Genomic DNA, 21,468 nt, shown 5'->3' on the forward strand with positions numbered 1-21,468 from the left:
AGGAATGCACAGGGCTGGGCTTGGATGCGGGTGGAAATCTGCAACGTGTTCAGAACTCGACCCCTGGTAGCATTTAAAGGTGCCAGCGTCAGCAGAAAAAGGAAAGAGGAAAAAAAGAGAAATCATAGGAATGTGCTGCTTTAATCAGAGCTGCGTTTCTGCTGCTGCACTTTCAGGTTTTTACGTGAACGCTCATGGTGATGTTTGTCAACATGCTGTTGGTTAATGACTGAACAATACGCCAGCTTTACATCCAATCAGGGAGTATTTTGTAGCTGTTGAGCATTCATTTTGGTTTATATTTTAAAAATGAGCAAATTATGATTTATTTAAGAAAGACTAATCGAGAGTAATGCTTTGTTGGAAACTGAATATCTGTATGTTTATCTTTTTGGAATTTTTAGTGCATTAGATAAATGATTGTTTTCGATACCATTTCAAGTTTAAGCATTGTTTTGTGTCTTTTTAGCCACTGTTTCAAGACATATCTTGTGTGTTTGGTGAGGCTTTCCTCAAGAGTTTAGATTTAAACTGTAGAACAAGCTGCTTGAGATTATTTTTTTAAGTCAAATACAGACTGTGTCGGCTTCATAGATCAATAAATCTAAGAAAAAACTATGTAAAAATTTGCCTTGATCTTTGATAAACTCTCTTATTGACGTTGTTGGAAAAGTTTGGTGCATTGTGTTGTGGGATGTGGAGTCCTGTAGACAGATGCAAAGAAGTGTTTTTACTTCATTCTTACTGCGATTTCTTGTTTCTTCACCAAACAAGTGGACAGTGATTGGTTTTACTCCATTTTTGCTCTGGTTTCTTTGCAGTATTCCCAGTGATATCACTTCAGTTTCTGTGTAAACCCCAAAATAAACATGCATTATTATTTTGCCACCACTTCCAGTGAAAACTTTTCCTACAATATCAATTAGTTAGTGTTTCCTGTTTTACATTTAGCCATTTTGAAGATAGCTTTAATAAAAGACTGGATGATTGTTTGATAGGTAGACAGAATATAAAACTAAGGAGCTCGAATCAATACAATAACCAAAAGTAATTGTAAACTAGTAAGTAAAAGTAAAGTAAAGTAGAGATTATATGAGATTGGTTAAACCATTTAGACCAGGAGTCCTTGTGAGGCTCCATTATCTGTATCTGATTCAGTAGGAATCTCCATGACAGGTGCTGGCTTTTATGAATGGCTGTGTGTGTGCGTGTGTGCGTGTGTGTGTGCGTGCGTGCGTGTGCGCGGTGTGGTAATCGGAAGCTCCCTGGCACTGATTACTTTAATTAGCATAGTGGACTCACAGACCATACTGACAGTTTAAGACCAGAGAAGAGAATAGTTATTAAAGGTGAGGAAGAGAAAAGTCAATGGAACGTAGCAGTTAAGCTAGTTTGACTCTGGACTTCTTAGTGATTGAATACAAACTATTTGAACTGTTAAATTACGGCACATCCTCAGGCTGTGATGACCTCACTCAGTGAGGTAGTGGTGGTATTGAGCTTTTACACAGCAAACGTGTTTGGAGTCAGATTTCACCCTTTCATGTCGTATCCCTTGTAGCCTTGTTGATCTGACAGCAGGTGTGGTTTAGTGTAAGACAATCCAGAGAACCCTCAAGCACAGCTTTCGTTTCTACAATCAGTGTCTCCATTGTTGTGAAGCCCTTTCTGGATATTTCTGTGGCCAATAGAAGTTTATCATGATCTACTGCTAGTGCTTGTAACTTTCAGTAATTTTAGGGGGAAATGTGTGTGGAAATTAAATGTTAATGTTCCTAGGTGTACAAAATCCAGATGTGGTATTTTATTTTATATTATAATGGTCCCGGTAAAAAGGAGCAGAGGTGTCGTACAAGTCGGGGTAGCCGCATACAGCCACGATCACTCTATCCTCCATGTTTCTCCAGTGATGTAATGACTGGGGAAGTGAAGTAGGGAGAAACTCATTGTCGACTGGATCTCGCAATACAAATTCACTTGAAATGTTCAAAATGTTCAGCTTTAAGCAACTTCCAGGGACTCAGATCGTGCAATTTTAATTTTATTTCACTAAAATTCACAAATTTTTGTTCACTTTTGATTGTAATCTAGTCGCCAGAGTCGCTGAAGTTGCTTTCAGTGTGAATGCAAACAATGCAATGCCGGTCTGTTTGCTTTATGAACAAAACTTCTACTCTGTCTTGGTGTGTAGAGCCACAGATTTTTTTGTTTCATATTTTCCCCAATTTTTGTTTCAGATTGTTCCATTTCTGTTTATTTTCCGTTTCATTGGATATTCTTGATTATTCATCATTAATGGCTGTTAAACTTCTTCAAATCATGCCAAACGTGCTTGATAAGGTTAGTTACTATGGTTATTTTGTAATTCTCTGCTGTCGAAGTGACGAAAACGCGCCGCAGTCACGCAAGATTACGTTATGCAAAATTTGACATGTTTGTTTGTTTTTCTACACTTGCCAGACATTTGGCCATGCGTTTTTACAACCCAAAATATTGTGAAAATGTGGGATTCTGTTCTAAAACATGTAGGTGAGGGTGTAGTTCATGTGGTATAGCTAATTCCACTTCAGGACTAATCCGTCATATAAGATTTCGTAGCAACATTTTGTTTACAGGAAAAAATTGAGTGTAAATGTGTCAAATTGCCCGAAAACTTAATACTCCATGTCATATTGCATATTCTGCTTAATTTTCTTTGTCATTTTCATTTGTCAAATGTATTGTTTTTATATCTAATTTTAATGCTTTATTCACACATAAGAATTATGATTATTTAGAACAAATTGTGGTCATGATGTAAAGAATGGCACTGGTTGCACACATTGGATATTTTAGCCAAACTGCACAGCTGTAGTAGCACATGTCTATCAGCTGTGTGAAAGTGACCCAGTGCAGATAGAGGCTGAGAGCTAGAAAAGACTGCACCACTGTTTCCCTCCCTTTTCCAACGCAGCGTGGACAGCCGAGTCAGGTATTTCATTCATGCACACACGCAGCCAGGCTTATTCCATACGGGTTCAGTGAAGTTCACGTAGTGGTTTGCAGACGTTTGCAACTTAGCCATGCTGAATTGGGATGAAATTCACACCACAGGGATGAGAACTGAACCGGACAGGCTTCTCAAATGATGTCAGGAATAGTGTAATTAGTGCTCCTCACATTTAAATGGTCGACGTACAGATTTATCTAAAGTCTCCTCTACAACATACAGCTACAGCTGCTTTAGAGTTAAGACGCATGTTGTCCTCTTCCATTAACTGACCTCTCCTATGATCTGTTGATGCTCAGATTTTCAGTTTTAAAATATCCCCAATTCCGTTTGAGTCCTTTACCCATTTCTGCAACAGTTTACTCTTTTCAATTCATCGGCTTTCCCTAATCAGACGTCATTACCATCGATTACATTTCCTGAAATCATGCCAAACATGCTTAACCCGAGAACACTATCGCTTAAATTAGTAACACATCACTATTGCTGCGTGATTTTTACCCGATATGTTATACCCAATAAAAAGTCATTATCATCAAAACATATCAAAATATGACAATAAATGACATAATTATCATTAAAATACATCAAAATATGACCCTACATGACAAATTAAAGTTGTTTTATTTTCAACTATGCCATGCTTAACAAAATAAAAAAAAAACTCTAAATATAGCAACCAAAATTACTGAAAAAGTAAGAATGTAACAACAAAAAATGTATTAAAAAAAATGAAACTGGAAACTTGGTCTTTGGTGTAACCATTTCTGGTTGAGGCTTCCCTGGTGAAGACATCGTCTCCTCGACTCATGAACATCTGCAGGAGAGAGGAACAAAACATTTACGACAGATTTTGAGAGATTTGAGGTCTGTCCATTTGATAATGTTGCTATACATTAGACCGCCTGTTTTACAGTGGAAAATTGCGTGTAAATGCGCGATATTGTCCCAATACATGTCATTTGTTGTTTAATCCTTGTCCTATAGCGGTTTTCATTTCTGGAGGTGAACTCCATCGTATTGCATCATTTTTGGCCATATTTGCGCACGATACATGCACGTAAGGGGATATTCCCTGTTGTTCAAGCTTGATTTTGTTAAAAAATGTATACAAATTATAACAATATTTCCATTTCCGTTTCAATATTTTTATTTAACTTGTATTTTGTCTTTTCTGTGATTGCAGCAGCGTGTTTTAAAAAGACAAATTTATTTTGTACAGAAAATCTGTTAGAAACAACAGGAGAAAGAAACAATGTGGACTAAATCCCAGTCTTCTTAGGCGTGAGGTTAGCCAAAGGAGAGATGCTGCTAGACACTTCTCTAGTTTTGTCCTGGTCACGCCTTTAACACATTTCCTCGGTTTGTAATGGACTCTGAGGAGCATTCATGGTGTATTCTGAAGGCCACAGCAGTGTGTACGCTCCTCCTCTGTCACTGCAGGAGTTTACCATCATACTTTGGCCATATGGCCGACCCTAACATGTGATCGTAGGTCGTTCCCTGCCTACATTCCTCTCCATCCTCCTCCGAACTAACGCGCTTTAAATGTTTTGTTGCCTCACTAATGCGCGGAGACGGATGCAGACATGAAACAGCACTCTGCCTAGTACTCTGGTGGCTGCCCTACATAAGTGGAATCAAAGGGGATCATGGTGGCATTTGGATGGGGGGAGGGGACACAAGAACAGATACAGCACTGTATGCTAATTGGGATCAGCAGGAAAAGAAAAATGCAAATGTTTTGATTTTTTAAGCTATAACAAAAAAAATCCACTGTCTGCAAACCCGCGCTTGTGCACACACTCCTATTCCTCTCTGTAATTGGCCACCTGTGTGTCTGCAGCCGTTGATTTTTTAAAACTGTGTTCTCCTGGCAAGGTTTCACCTCTCCTGGGATTTCTAATGATGAGTCTCTCATTGCGTTTGTTTCAGAGCAACAAAAGGACAGAAAAAAGCCATATATAGCTCATCTTCTAGTAGCTTCTTTGAAGACATTTTGGGCTATAGATAGAAACATATACTGGGCAAATGAAGTTCAATACCTGACCCACGTGTGAACTGGGAACAACTGTGGTGTGTTTCCTTTGAAGGTTCTGTTTTTTTTTTCTTTATTGATAGAGAAAAACTTTCTGGAGAATCATTATTCATTAGGCTGGTAATGACTTTTTTGTGTTGCGGTGCAACCGAACTGTGCGCTACGAAGGATGGTGTCAATTTTTATGTGTGTGTGTGTGTGTGTGCGCGCCTGTGTGTGTGTGAGAGAGACTGGTAAAGATCAAAGAAATGTGTTTATAAGAAAAGGTGTATATTTTTTATTATAGACAGGAAGGTTGTACGTTCAATAAAGCTGAGAGGGGGAAACTGTCGGGTCAAGGGCCCTCATGTAAACACACACACACACACACACACACACACACACTTGCACAAACACGCAGTCCTGCCTGTTTGTGAGCTCTGCTGACTGCAGGAAGCAATAATAGTAGCATGCTTCCGGAGATCCGGAGGCTTCTCTCAGGGGAGGGTGGCCGTCCTGTCCAGCTCAGCAGAGCAACGCTGGAGAGAATACAGCAGAAACATGGAAAACAAAGAGAACAAAACGGAAAACTATACAATGGAGCTGGAAGGGAGAAATTCACATAAAAACAGGCCTTTGCCCTTTAATTTCCCACAATGTAAATTTAAAAACATACTCGATAAAGTTACAACCTAATGAAAGACATTACGATTGGATTAGATTTTTTATTTATTTCGAACATGAAAATCATAGGAAGCAAAAAAAAAGAAAAAGATTCTCAACACATTTTTTGCAAGGAGTCGGAAAAAGTACATACTAATTTAATCCCACCCCCATCTGTAAATCCTTTTTTTTTTATTAATTACCTAGCTTCCCATTATAATAACTAACATAAACGATTAGTTTCACCTTAAAACATATTAAAATATTTTCAAAAACACAAACTCGCAATCAACTATTTTACAAATAGCAATATTTACCCTATATAAATATATAGGGTTAACAAAATATAATGTACTGCTAAGAATTGTCCCCACTATATCTTTTGAAAATAATGTTTTTATATCTTTTTTTAGGTTGCTTCATGAATGTACAATTCCTGAGTTCACTGTCCAGACTGTTCCATATCTAAACTCCCCAAACAGAAATACAAAAACCTTTCCTGGTCATATGAAAACGTGGTATTTTTAAGTTAAATAGTCCCTCTTAAGTTATGAAGTTAGATTTAGATTAGAATGAAGTCAATGACTGTAGGTTCTGTAACAAAACAAGGAGCTTTGGCATGGAACGCTCTAAAAACAAGTGTTTTAAACTGATATCTGGAATGCAGAGCAAGCCAGTGCAAAGATGTAAGAATCAGTGTTATGTGACACCTACTGTATGAGGTGACTTGGCATTTTGAAGCTCAATTCAAATGAGTGTCACAGAACGGTGGATTATGGATGAAACAGAAGCATGAATAATCATTTCTAGCTCTCGCTCAAGTCCCTGTTTTAATGTGTGTGTGTGTGTGTGTGTAATTACACCCTATAGTTTGGGATAGGCCCCAGATACGTTTCTGCATCCTGTAATCAGAGGGAATTCTTAAATTATTACTGTTTGTTTTCTTCCTTTTGTTTGGTAGCTGGCGGGCTTGTAAATGGTACTTGGCTTTAAGTTAATCTCGCATGCTTTTCCTAAGGCTTCTTTCAGAAATCAATGATCACAGTAGTCATGGAATTTATTTTTAAAAAGCGTTCAAACCGGGACATTTGTTACATAAGGCCTCTGATTTTCTGTGATCGTGGAAACCTGTCAGAAAAAAATGAATTTACGTTCAGACACGACAAGGCAATGTCTTCTGTTTTGGTGATATAGAAATGTACAATATTGTCTATCGAAAATACTCGTTTTTGGAGTCACTGCTTTTGCTACTTCTCAAAACAGCATGAAAAGCACAGTTAGATGGATTTCTAACCCAGACCTTCCCCTAAACAAGCCACACTACAGAACTCACTCACACATGCTGTCCCTTACATGAGAAAAAGCCAAAAGTGACACACATTGTGCAGCTGTTTGTTAATAAACGTGCGTGTGTGGCAATTTTCATCAGCAAATTTAACCTGGAATTGTCTTTCTGGTAAGATTTCATTGAGTTAAAATCATCAAGATTTATATCATCTATTGCCATTTTGCAAAAAAAAAAATCGAGATATGAATTTTGGTCCATATCGCTCCGCCCTAATTTACGCTATTTTTCACCAGAAAACAGATGATTGAATGATTTGAAAGTGTGTCAAATGGACAAATATGTCCAGTTCCACATATAATCCTGTTCAAAATCTTGCACTACTCATTATGGGACCATATATTACACATTTCAATTGTATTTTATCCATATTCATTAAACTAGTGGCTAAGGGTCTAGCAGTGTGGCGAATGTTGCTCTCGGGACGTAATCTAACGAGACATAGGAATGGATAAACCCTGAAACGGAATTTGGGAAATACAGAAACAGTTAGTTGGAGGCCTGTTTGTAGTAGGTCATAAACAAAAGCCTGCAGCCTTTTATTAACCTTCAAAATATTGGAAAAACAATGATGGCACTGAATCATTCGACACTGAATTCATGGTCTGTTCATTCCCTGCTTCTCTTCCCTTCTTCACTCTTGCATGGCTTCGTCTCCGCTTCAGTTGCTGCTCATTGTCAGGCTTGGTTTCTGCAGCTGTGGCAGGCATCAGCGTGCACAGCCGCCTGTGTGTGCGTTGGTTGTTCTTTTGCCATGGGGGCAACATATCGATCTCACCTGGAAGTCAGTGCAGCACAACGAGCGTCACATCTCACACACGTTACACGTTTCTCGTCACATGAAGTTCTCGGTGAAGGTGATATTTTGGCACCTTCTGATCTGACTGAGGATGAATCCAGTGGATTTTATTTGATAGAACACATTCATGTAAACATATCAGATGTATAAAGGTTAATAATAATTATCAATGTTTACAATATTTATGAGCAATGATCATAGATTACAATCAAATATAACATGAATAACATGGCATATTTTTTAATCACATGTTGTTGAAGAAGAAGAGAAAATAGTTCACTTACTATCGTGTCGAAAAGGTGCCAAAAATTGACTTTTTCCACCACATGAGCTACAAAAATATCCAAATTGTTCAGCCAAATGTACTCCATAATATGGGCACTACCTGGAGAACACCAACAAGAATAAAGCATACAGACGGCGCACATAATCACGAAAGATATAAATAAGGTACTTATCGAATGATTTGTTGCCAGTTGTATATCGCTGGGGTTTCACTCTTTTTTTTTTTTTTTTTTTTTTTTTTTTTTTATGTACCTACGTAGAGCTGAACGATTTTGGAAAATAATCTAATTGTGATTTTTTTTTTCCCTCAATATTGCGATTGTGATTTAATATACGATTATTTTTTCAAGGGCCTCTTGTCATGTATTTTTCAATGAACACAAGTATAATAAACCATTTCATATTTATTTAAACTTTAAATAATTATATAATTTCTAAAGCACAGATTACAACAATAAACCAAACAAATGTGTGGCTTTACCTCTATAACATATCTAACTAATTTAACATTTCATGAAACATGTAAACATGTGGACTGCAGTTCGTAAACACTCTCTGAACTTAACAAAACAATACAAGACAGGACAAGGAAAAATAAAATAAAATTCCATCCTTTGTGATTACAAAATCGCGTTTTATGATATTGTGATAATATCGCAAATGCAATGAATCATTCAGCCTTATACGGACGTTAACATCACAATTCTTCATGGATTTTTATTGGCCCGCTTTTGTGTTGTGTTGTGGGATGAACTTTTCAGGCAACCGTAGAAAGAGTTGCGTCGCTTGGAGGTAGGTAGGTTGACATTGCGTCATTTACATTGATTTTGAATGTAATCTAGTTGCCAGTGTCGCTTAAGTCGCGTTCGGTGTGAACGCACCTTTACATGGTCAACATTCCTCCTGGGTATTGAACCCCCACTGCCCATGTGGATAATGTACGGTATATAGCAGTTGGAGGACTGGGGGGAAGGGGGTGCATCTTGAGGGGAGGGGCGTATGGTTAAGGTGATAACTCACATTAAATGCATCACTTTTGAGCGAAGACCAGGAAGCGCGACAACATTTTGTGACCCAGAAATAAACAGAAATATTCGTAAATATAGCGTAAATCATGTTGCCAGGCACGCACAATTAATCAAAGTCCATTTTGTGTCATTATCACAAACTCTGTGAGTCTAGGCCGCAAACTGTTGGTCTTTGTTCTCATCGTTAAAGATTTATCTGCTGACCTTTAGCTCAACATTAAAGAGATGTTCTCCCTTCTTCCTCAAACATCCACGCTAGAACTGTGAGCTTTATTCACCTCTCATTGAGCTCTGAGGCAATGACCTACTCTCTTTGAACAATCTCCTACACACACACACACACACACACACACACACACACACACACACACACACACACTGCTGTTACCTTACGACGGAGGTGAGAGGTGGTTGATGTGTGTTCAGTGAAGATGAAGGGGGACCCCTGGAGAGCTTTGTAGGTCAGTAGAAGGACTTGGAAAGGTTCTCACTGTGGGGCAGGTCGCTCCTGGGGATTCTGGTGGACGAGGGTGTTGCAGTCTTTTGGCTGCACAGGTAAAAATAAAAACGGGCAGCTGACTTCTGGATGTATTCATGGCATTGAACATTCGACTTCTGACACATTTACTGTATACATGTTCAGGCTCTGCTGGTCACTATAGTCAGCTCTCAACTGGTGCCAGGCGGGGCTAGTAATATTCTCACTGGTGTTTATTTGTTTGTCTGTTAGCAAGATAACCTCAAAGTACTTAACGAATTTTTAACTAAGAATAGACCATTGGCCAGTGGTTCCCAAACTGTTACTGTTGTGCCCACCTTTGAAGAACAAAAAATTGCAACAACATTTTTAACAAAATTGGTAAAAAAAATGTTTTACTTTTATTAAAAAAAGGGGAAATTCGTGATTCTTCTTCCTCAAAAAAACACAGATTTTAAAATATTAATAATAAAGTTCTTTGAGTGCAAAGATGCTTTTCAAGCTATTTTTCATGCTGAATAACCCCTGCCCCCCTCTTGTGCCCCTCTGACTTCCATTGATCCTGATCAATATACTGAATCTGGATCAGTTTTAAAAAAATCAGAGTCACTTTCTTGCTCTCATCATTGTTGAAATTTCAGAAATCCATGTCTTGGTTTGTGTTTGTTTGTCTGATAACAGAATAAGGTCAAAAGTACTTAAACTTTGACAAAATTCTGACTAAAAAAAATAAACCATGGGCCAGTGGTTCTAAACTGTTTCTGTTGCACCTTCCTTTGAAGAACAAAAAAATTCAACAAAATGGGTAAAAAATGTGTAATTTTATTTAAATATCTTCTTCAATCTTCTTCAACACTCATAAAAATAACAAAATAAAAATGTGCAATCAAACTTAACGGTAATAATAAAGTTCTTTGGATGCAAATGTTTTTTTTATTATTTATTTTTCATGCTCAATGACCCCATGATGTCACGGGGGGCATGCCCCTAAGATTAGGAACCACTGCTTTAGGACATGGAAGATTGAGATTCCATTGATCTGGATCAATATACTGAATCTGGATCAGTTTGAAAAATCATCAGTGAAATTTTAGAAATTTTTATCTCAATTTGTAATTGACCAATCTGTATGAAATTTGACTCATTTGTCAGGTTAGCCGAGTTTAATCCGGATTGTATTCGGATTGTGCATTTCATCTTGTTTTTTTTTTTTTTGTTTTGTTTTTTTAAAAAGGTGTGTCTGTAAGAACATTTGTATATCAATGTTCCTCTTTCATATATCGCCAGATTTATGTTATGAGACGATTTTTTGGTTATGAGGATTTATCAGCATCTGTCGATTTGTCGACTTTAAAGTCTCCAAATATTGGTATTGGCATCAGTCATCAAAATCCTGAATGTTTCGGGCTCTAGTGAATGATGATGGTACCATGATCAGGATCATTGATCCAGATAACTGACAATATCTGCTTGTTGGAGGTTGCACGCTTGTTATTTAAAAACGTTTTTCTCGTGGTTGTCTAAGCCAAGTTCACGTCTCAAATCAGTGGCTAAAAAATCCAAAACTGGTGAATAAATATCTGAAGTGTAGAGAAGAGTGTCCAAAGTGTCTGTCGTTGTGTAATAGTGCTGTTTTAACCTGATTATTATGAATGGGTGAATCATGGATGTTTTGTTTCTTTCCTTTTATTGTAATAAGTTTGCAGTGCGTTGGCATGTCTGTTTCTCCAATAAGAGACCTGTATCCTTCCTTCCTTCCTTCTCATTGACATTCTTTCTTCATGAAGCATTTACCCTCTGCTGGTGCTTGTACAGGCTTGCTGCAGCTTTTTTGTAAGGTGCTGGAGAGAAAAAAAACATCCACATTTCATAATAAACAGTATGGATTTGTTGTTTTTCACTTAGCTTTTATAGTCTATATGCTTCCAACTGTAGATTTTACTGTAATAGCTGTATATTTAACAGATTAGATGTAGCGTCTTGTATTTCCCTGTTGTCTTCCTTCACTCACTAACTTTTCTGTCTCTTTGTTGGTTGCAGACCCAGGTAGGAGCGTGATGAGCGCGCGCTTCCGCTTGCCTGCTGGCAGATCCTACAATGTCCGGGCGACGGAGCTGGAGCGAGACAGGCAGCACACACAGGTTGTGTGCAACGTTCTGCTACTGGACAACACGGTCCAGGCGTTCAAAGTCTGCGTAAGTACTTCACAAGCTTTAAACCACCCGTTCATCAACAAAGCCTTCATCGTGCACTAGTGCTGCACCATTTGGGGACATTCTTAGATTGCGATAAACAATATTGAGATTTGATAAATGGTGTAATGACACTTCTTGTTGAGTTAACAAACATGACATGAGTATGGATCAAGTAATCCAAAAAAATACACAAAACAATAAAAAAGATGCATCAAAAAGCAACAATAATATGATAGAAAAATACACAAAATCACTCCAGGTATAAAAATTATTCTAAAAATATCCAAAACAATGACAAAACACACAAATTGAATCCCAGCAAATACATAAATAACTCCTGACATAGAAATTCTCGACAAAAACACACAAAACAACAACCAAAATATACAAAATGACTCTAGACGTACAAAACGACAAACACACGATGTTCATGCAAATATGCAAAATGACTCCAAAAATACCCAAAACAACGACAAAAAATATGCTAATTTAATCAAACAAAATACGCAAAACGATAAAAAAAAAACACACACAAAAAAGCCACAATAATGCACTAAATGACAAAAATACACAAAATGACTCAAAAATATCCAAAACAATGACAAATACACAGTGAACACAAAATCACTCAAAAATTCAAGCATAGAAATTAGCAACAAAATTGGCAACAAAAACACACAAAACAACAACCAAAATTTACAAAATAACTCCAGACGTACAAAACGACAAACGCACACAATGTTCATGCAAATACACAAAACGATAACAAAAGCACAAAATACACAAATTTAATTGAAAAAGTTGCACAAAAAAATTACATGAACATGCAAAAATAATGCACTTATTGACAGAATAATACACAAAATCATCCCAGGCATAGAAATGAACAACAAACACACACCAAAAATAATTTATTAGAATTAACTGGAAGTTGGGTTAATTTCGACCCATTTTCCAATTAATTCTGATAAATAATTAACATGAAAAAAATTTCATTTTTGATTATTATCAAAATTCCTTAGCTATATTTCCTGTGGAAACTTTCCGCACCTCGTTATTAGTAACGTTTATGGTATTATTTGTGTTCTATAGCTATGTCTGTCTCAGGAATGTCTGTCTGTTTCATCCGTTTTCCATAAACAGGAAAAATCGAAGGCCCTGCTTATGTAAAATTAACAGAAAAATGTCCTCTTGTCTCTATAAGCATAGATAATGGATTATAGTAGAAAGTCTGTCTCCATATCTTCTTCTTATACGTTCTCCTCGTCTGTCTGTGTGCTGTTTGTCGCCCTGAACACGATTCCCTTCCTCGCGCTTTGGGTTCAATGAATGATGAGTTCTTTCTGTCAGTGGTTGATCACATCGCAGCAGCAGCAGCAATGACTTCTGGGAAAGACGAGTCCTCCCGACAGCAACAGTACTCCTATTGATCCCCTCTCTGGTTGAGTACGCCGCTAGATAGTGAAAGTCCAGCAGCAGCAGTCACTGTCATGGGAACCCAGCACCTCGTTGTGTGCGCGCATGCGTGTGTGTGTGGGAGGTTTTGTCTCAAACTTCATGTCGATAGAAAATGTTTGGCTAAAACGATACAATGAAAGCAGATTTTTGTAGTTGCATGAAAGCAAGATGCATGACGGAGTCCAACAAAAAGAGGCTGATCACGACTGACCAAGGTCACAAGCTATATATTCAGTGCTGCAGTAACCATGGAAACCAAAACACAGCGGGTAGACATTTAGCCGTGAGTTAAAATAACTCGGAAATCAGACAACTCCAAATAAAAAAAGAGGAAATGAGCAGTTTTGTAATTCGGGGATGGAACTGAAACAAACTTTTTCAGGAAGAAAAAAAATGAAATGATTTGTATTTTATTGAGCCATGTAATAATCTGGCAATTTGTATGACTTTTATATAGAAAAGCCACAACACACAGCAAGACAGAAAAATGACTGCAAACATACAAAAGGAAAACAAAAACACGATATTTATGAAAATACACAAAGTTTCTCCATAAATATACAAAACAATGACAAAAACAAAATACACAAATTAAATAACAAGAACGTGCCAAAAAAAAAAAAAAAAAAAGCAACAATAATAAACTGTTTTTAATGTAAAGATTTCTTGGCTGGCCTGAAAGGCGCCTTTTAAATAAAAGGAATTATTATTATTATTATTATTATTATTATTATTATTATTATTATTATTATTATTAATAAATTAAAACCACAAAATTACTCCAGGCATATAAAGAAACAAAAACGCATAAAAACAATTACACAATAAGACAGAAAAATGCACAAATGACTCCAGACGTACAAATACGTCTTCCAAAATACCCAAAACGATGACAAAATACACAAATTTAATCCAAAAAATACACGCAAAAACCAAAGCAATATACACTAAATGACAGAAAAATACACAATCACTCCAGGCATGGAAATGAAAAACAAAAACTCAAATATACAAAATGATTACAAAAATACACATAATAACAAGTACAAAAATGTACTCTAAAATTACACCAAAAAATGAAACTACAAAAATGAACACATTGATCATATAAAAAGTAACATGAAAGTTGATAAATTCACCCCTTTGGGTGACATCATTTGCCTGTTTCTGTTTTAGTTTATCGTTAACAAACATCCCAAATAGCAGCTGCTATCCGTTAGCACATGTAACGTGTAGCACTTTGGCTTTAGACGTAGACTTCTTGGTGTTGCTAGTGGTCGGTTCTCTGTAAAATATCCACGGGGACAAACAAGATGGTACTAGATGTTCTTTTTTGATCAAATCGGTTAATTTTTTGGAATTATGGCTTGTTACTGCTGTGTGTGCGTGTGTGCATGCGATTGCGGATGCTTGAGATGAACACCTTCATCTCTGTGACGGAGCCGTGCCGTCACTAACCGAGCAGCAGCGCACGCGCTCACACACACACACACACGTCACACACATTCTCTTTCTCCCCTCCGTATTTCTCCTCACATCATGCATTTAACTAATCTCCTTCTTCCCCAACTGTTGCTAGAGTCAGCCAGGGGTGAACACTTGACTGTTCTAGGCTTCACCTGCTGCACAAACATTCACACATTCTCACACACACGGAAACTCTTACCGGTGACATGACGTCTCCGAGCATCTGACGGACAAAACGGGGCGGAGTTAACTAAGGGATTATGTAAGGCAGTAGCGCAGGGTGGGAGATCATGTGATCAGGGGTTATTTTGTCTTAATTGTTTTTGCATTTATATGGGAATTAATTTAGGATGTGATTTGAAAAATGCATTTGTTTATTAGAAAATCAGTTATTTGAAAAGGATGTGAATATTGTTTTTGTTTGTATTCCTTAATAATTGTTTTTGGTTTAATTTAAACCACACCCATGGGAGGGGCTAACCTGTTAAAAGCAGTGTAGGAAGCTGCATAGAGGGCAGTCTTTCTCTGGAGGTGCATGTGGGAGCAATGTACCTGGACATTTCTGAAAGCCTCTCAGCTGGAAGTAGAGCTGGGACCAGGTTGTGTTTTTTTTTTCTCTTGATGTAAATATTTGTGTTCCACTGTAAATATTGAGCACCGGCACCATTTTTGGAAAAATAAATGAAAGTCGACTTGCCATATGGATGGTCGTGGTTCTTCTTTTTGAACGAAAATCGAACCTCGACACAATCTCATGCAGCTTTTTTCCTGTCCAAACAAGCTGCTTCACGCATTCCTGACTTTCCCTCATTCTTTCTCACACACACGCATGCACGCATGTACGCACACACCTCTTTGCTCTGACTGTCGGTGTGTGTTCACCCCACTGTGAACAAAGTATTCAATTCAACTATATTCATATATCTCAAATTACAACAAAGTCATCTCAAAACACAAAAAATAGAGTCTATAGTAAGAAAGAAAGAACTCAACAAGATCCACATGAACAAGCATTTAGTGACAGTGGGAAGAAAAAAACTCTTTTTTTATAGGCAGAAATCTCCAGCGGAACCAGGTTCAGAGGTGGAGAACATCTGCTTTGACTGGTTGGGGTTAGTGAACAGAAGGGCAAACAGGAGAGGATAGAAGGATAGTCCATCAGAGTGTCCCAGACTAGTTGAGCCGCAAAGTTCGTGATCCATTGATCAGTCCATTCGAGTTTACAAAACTGTTGGATTTAGACGCTGGGGTTTTCCGTCTTTCAGTGATCTCATTACTGCATCGAGGTCTCATGCAAAAGATAAAAAAAGTAGTTATCAGAGCATCTCTCTCTCCTTTGGCCTCTCTTTTTCTCTCTGCCAATGGCGTGTGCTCTGATTGGGCGCTCACTCATGTGTTTTTCCTCTCTCTCTCTCACACACACACATATACACACACACACACACACACATATACACACACACACACACACACACACACACACACACACACACACACACACACACACACACACACACACACACACACACACACACACACACACACACACACACACACACACACACACACACACACGGGCACTGTTTCAGTTCGGGGTACAAGTGGATTGGACCGCACAAAGAGCGCTTGTCTCCCCCCATCAGTCCCCTCTTTTTATTCTTCTTCTGTGCCCACTCTACTCATCCCTCTCTTTCACTGTTATCTTCTTACGACTAAGCTTTTTGGGGTCCATCCATAAAGTCAGCAAAATGATGGTCCATTGTTCTATGAATCTGTGATTACCACAGTTATTTATTCATTTATTCCTCTGAATAATCCAGGAAGTTAATCATTATTTACGCCATAGTATATAGTCATCTAAAAGATGTAAATCCTTGTTTTAATCTGTAATAAAATGTGTTACAAGTGACCAAAAATTGTGGAAAAGGTGGTAAAATGGGATTTTAAAAACCACAGAAACTGGTAAAAAGCTGCAAATTAGAGTTGCAAAAAACGGACAGAAAAAGTGGTATAGTGTCAATAATGGCTTAAAATTTACAGAAAATGGAGAAGGGAAGGACAAGTAGGAAAATAATGGGCATGACAAATCGGAAATGTGGTTAAATTGGTCGAAATATGCATGAAATATGGTGAAAATAGTTTAAAAGTGACTAAAAATGGTGGTGAAATGGGATTTTAAAAACTACAGAAATGGAAACGGACAGAAAAAGTGGTGAAAAGTATCAATATTAGAACAATTAGTAAGAACATTTAGTTTAAACTGGCAAATAATGGGCATGATAAATCATGAATGTAGTCAAATTGGCAAAAATAAGCATGAAATATGGTTAAAAGAGGTTAAAAGTGACAATCATGGGTCAACATATACAATATTAGGTGGAAAATGCATTGAAATTTGATGAAATGTCAGAAATGGGAGTATTGTAGCAAAAATGCATTAAAAAGAGCAAAAAATATAGCATCTGGAAACGCCCCTCCCAGAATCTCATGAGCCCAAATTTTACCCTCCTCTTAAAGTCTTTCTTGGCAAAATCTTAAAATTTTAGACTCATTTTTGATGTTGTTGCTATTTTTGTGTCTTCTAACCTCTAGGGACATTAGAGAGGAAGAAAAGGTCTCAGGTCAAAGCATGTAGGGCATCAGACTCTCATTTAAACATGCTCTGATAACTGTAGAACACACACACACACACATGCACACACACACACACACACAACGTATATGCACAAAACATCGACTCAAAAAATAGGGTCATACAAAATACACAAGTTCTATCTAAAACATACACAAAACTAACAGAAACACGCAAAAAAGGCTACAATAGAACACTAAATCACTGAAAAATAAAAAAAAATCATAGAAATTAACAACAAAAACACACAACAACCAAAATAAATTGGATCCAAAAAATACACAATTACAAAATCTCACAAAAAAATTAACAGTAATGCACCAACGGGCTGTAAAATACAAAAAATCATTCCAGACATTGAAATGACCAACAAAGACACTCAAAACAACTAAAATATACAAAATGACTCCAAGAACACATTATTAGACAAAAAAATACATAAAATGACACCAGACATACAAAACAACAATAAAAACATGAATGATGTTCATGCAAAAATGCAAAATGACTGCAAAAATACCCAAGACAACGACAAATACACAAAATACACACATTTTATCTAAAAATTACACAAAACAATTACAAAACTGACAAAAAGGCAACTAAATGACAGAAAAATACACATTGAGATGGTCAAAATGAATACACAAAATAAAAAGTACAAAAATGTTTTCTAAAAACAACAAAAAGCATCTAAGCAACATCAACTGTTAATAACTGTGTCACCAGTGACTGGGTTCCATTTTTCATCTATATTTTCTGTCTATGTCAGTTGTGGTGACAGTCGTGTGAGAATGTGTGCTTCAACAGTTTTTTTTTTTTTCTTTTCCCACCCTTCCTACACTGAGGAAACCTTGTGATATGAACGCTGTATACAGTCAACACGTCTGCTGCTTTTTACAGCTTCTCGTTCTGTTTAATGTGGCTTAGGAGTGACGTAAGCAGATTGGAAACCACTTCTTTATGCGCTTTGTGTACGCCGCCTTATAACACGTTGTAATGTTTAGTATCTACAAGAAGAAGTCATACAATCTGTAGGTTTGAACTATTTCTTTTGTAATTTATTTGAATATATAAACCTTAGCATGGCTGTAGGGCAGTAACAGAAAAACTTGACAAATATTGTAATTAACACAAGGGTTCTCCTGCTGATAAACCCCCATTTCTGTTGTTTAAGCTCATTTGTTTTCATTGATTCAGTCATATACAAAAATCCATTTAAATTAGAAAAATTTGCTTCTTGTCCAATATTGTTATGAATGGCATATGAAATCATGATTACTTAATTATTAGGTTTGTAATTAGATTAAAAAAAAATTACTGACGTGCCACGACTACAAAAAAGATCCACTGTAAACACATTATTGGAAAGGTTTGGCACATTGCATTATGGGATATGTAGTCATGTAGACTAGTGTTTCTCATTAATAAGGGGTCTGTGAAAATAAAAAAAAAGATCCTCTTGATCTGATTTATAAGAAAAAATATCTCTAGCATCTTATCAAGTTTTATTTACAAATATTGACAAACTAAACTTTGTAAAATCATGCAGAATATACATAGTAGGGATTAATTAGGTTACATCTCAATAATAATTGTATTTATTTCATCCAACAGAAGTACAGAGATCGAGCACAATCAACATTTCAATTTCTAAGTGTGACATTTTGCGTGATATCTAATAAGTATGTGTGTTTATCTCTTCCAAACACTTGCTAAACATTTAACACCCGATCAATAGAGAACATTTGGTAAAAGTGCGCAATGTTCCCCCGTAACATGTAGGTGAGGGTCTGTTCTGTGTCATATCGCTATTTTCATTTCAGGAACTTATTGTTTGATTGCTGAGCCAACTGTTATCTGTTAGGGATATCAAACATTCTAGTGATTCTGAGGAGGAAAATACCCTTCTGTGTGGTGAGATTAAAACATGAAGCTCTCGTCCATAGTTTCCCCGTAAATATCCAGATATCACACAAGCAGAACAAGATTTAATTTTAAAACAGAAAAACGCTGCTTATCTGGTCAAAACAAAATAACCACACTGTTTATTTGTTATTTTGATTTGGTTTTAAAACAGAATAACCAAAGAACAAAGGATACATGGATTGAGATGCTAGGATTATTTAATATTTTTTACCAGCATTTATTTATTTGTTTGTTTGATTGTCTCTTTGTAAGATTTTGTCATAAGTACTTTACGGTTAATGGAACTCACGCCATTAAAGATCCAATTACATTTTGGAGGGGATCGGTCTCATTATACTGATTCTGGATCAGTTTCACTCTCATTATTGGCAAAATTTTGAAAATGCATATCAAGGTAGGTAATTGACAGATCTTTATGAAATTTGAGTTTCATCCTGATCGGATCTGGATGGCGGATTTCATTGCAATTTCTCAAAAGAAAAAATGAGGTTGTCCATACATTTGGACATATTGTATAGTTATTAATGGGAATAGAATTTTCTTCCTAACCTTTAAAATGTTACTAATGATGGGACTATGTTTAGGATCACTGATCCACATCACCAATATCTGGAAAAGAGAAGATTTCTAGCTTAGTGCAGGTTTGTGCTCTCTTGTTTTAATAATAGAAATGTAAGCTTTTAGATATCCAGATGAGAAATAATATATGTCCAGTTTATGTGTTTCTGAGAGGAAATCTTAAATTTTTTTGAGGGAATGTTTTTTCGAATAGTGGAAAGAATTTGATGAGATGAAATTCGCTGGCAATGTGTGTACGATGAGTTTCTGCTGTGTCACGTGATTATTAATAATGATGACTTTTCCTCTATTTACCTTTGGTTTTCTGTGGTTCTTTCTCTCTCTGCAGAAGTCGGATCATGGTCAGGTGCTGCTGGACGCCGTCTTTAAGCACCTGGAGCTGACGGAGAGAGACTACTTTGGTCTGCATCTGGCTGATGACTCCTCAGACACACCAGTCAGTATTAAACATCTCTATTCTAGCATTGCAACACAACATTCTTTTATAGTAGTTTCATACCAGGGCACTGTTTTAATGCACTTTGATCTGTATATTGAATTGTACAAGCTTCTCTTTTTGTGTGTGTGTGTTTGCTTTATACTTCTGTGTTTAAGTGTTTCTGACGTGTGTGTGTGTGTGTGTGTGTGGTAGTAAATAATTGAAGTGGTGTTGTTGAGATTCATAGTGTCTTTAAGTGTCTCCCAATCAATATTTTACAGCGCTGGCTGGATCCCAATAAGCCCATCAGGAAACAGTTAAAAAGTAGGTGAAATCCACCACACACACCTCCTGTTGGTTTTCAGCAAAACAATGAATGACTTTGCAGGTTTTTTGTTGGGTTTTTTTTTCAGTCTGGTTTAAGACAAAACAGCAGTAATTAAACAAAAGTCATTGGCTTTTATAACTTGTAGTAGAATGAATAAACGAATGACTGAAGGGAGATTGAGTGTCACTGATTAGCAATAACATTCTGATCTTTGCCAAGTTTTTACAACTCACAGCTTTCTATAGGTTTCTGTGATGAAAAAACATAAAAAAACAAAGCCAAACATACAGTAGGTCTACATGTATGGATGAAACTGATGAAACTTAGTTCAAAAATTAAGGAACCAACCTGACATAACTGAGTCAAGTTTCATAAAGATCAGTTCATTACAAACCAAGATTTGATTTAAATTTCCAAGAATCAGATTTCTCAATTTTTGAAACTCATCCAGAATCTGTGTATTGATCCAGATCACTTTTAAAATTTAATGTAATCTTCCATCGCATAAGATCTAGCTTTGTTTAAAGTTTTGTCAAAATCCGTGAAGTGCGTTTGATGTAATCCTGTTAACAGACAAACAAACAAATAAAACAAAACTTAAAAATGACTTCCTTGGCATAGGTAAAAATACTTTTGGGAAGTTTAATAACCAGTTATGACTTCTAATTAGGCAGAGCCAAAGAAACAAAAATGTAATTAAATAAACAAAATTTAAATTAAATTCAACAAAAATCAATTAAATGAAATGTAACAAAAAATAAGTTTCAAATTATTATTTTTTAATTAATTAAACCAAAATCCAGATGTCTAAATAACATTGGGCAGGTGGTCATAATGTTATGGCTAATCAGTTTCTTT

General features: G+C 36.6%; 1 protein-coding gene across 3 annotated transcripts in view; it reads left to right on the forward strand.

The window, feature by feature from the left end:
• ptpn4a (protein tyrosine phosphatase non-receptor type 4a) overlaps nt 1-21,468 on the forward strand; it is a 79,971-nt gene that overhangs the window by 21,136 nt on the left and 37,367 nt on the right. For all 3 annotated transcript variants that reach the window (XM_028435973.1, XM_028435972.1, XM_028435974.1), the window contains 3 exons: nt 11,645-11,799; nt 20,193-20,300; nt 20,564-20,606. In XM_028435973.1, the coding sequence (XP_028291774.1) occupies nt 11,662-11,799; nt 20,193-20,300; nt 20,564-20,606 (289 nt within the window). In that variant the 5' untranslated portion in view covers nt 11,645-11,661. The remainder of the gene's footprint in view (nt 1-11,644; nt 11,800-20,192; nt 20,301-20,563; nt 20,607-21,468) is intronic.

Source organism: Gouania willdenowi, chromosome 21 (assembly GCF_900634775.1).
Source record: "Gouania willdenowi chromosome 21, fGouWil2.1, whole genome shotgun sequence".
Classification (NCBI taxonomy): domain Eukaryota; kingdom Metazoa; phylum Chordata; class Actinopteri; order Blenniiformes; family Gobiesocidae; genus Gouania; species Gouania willdenowi.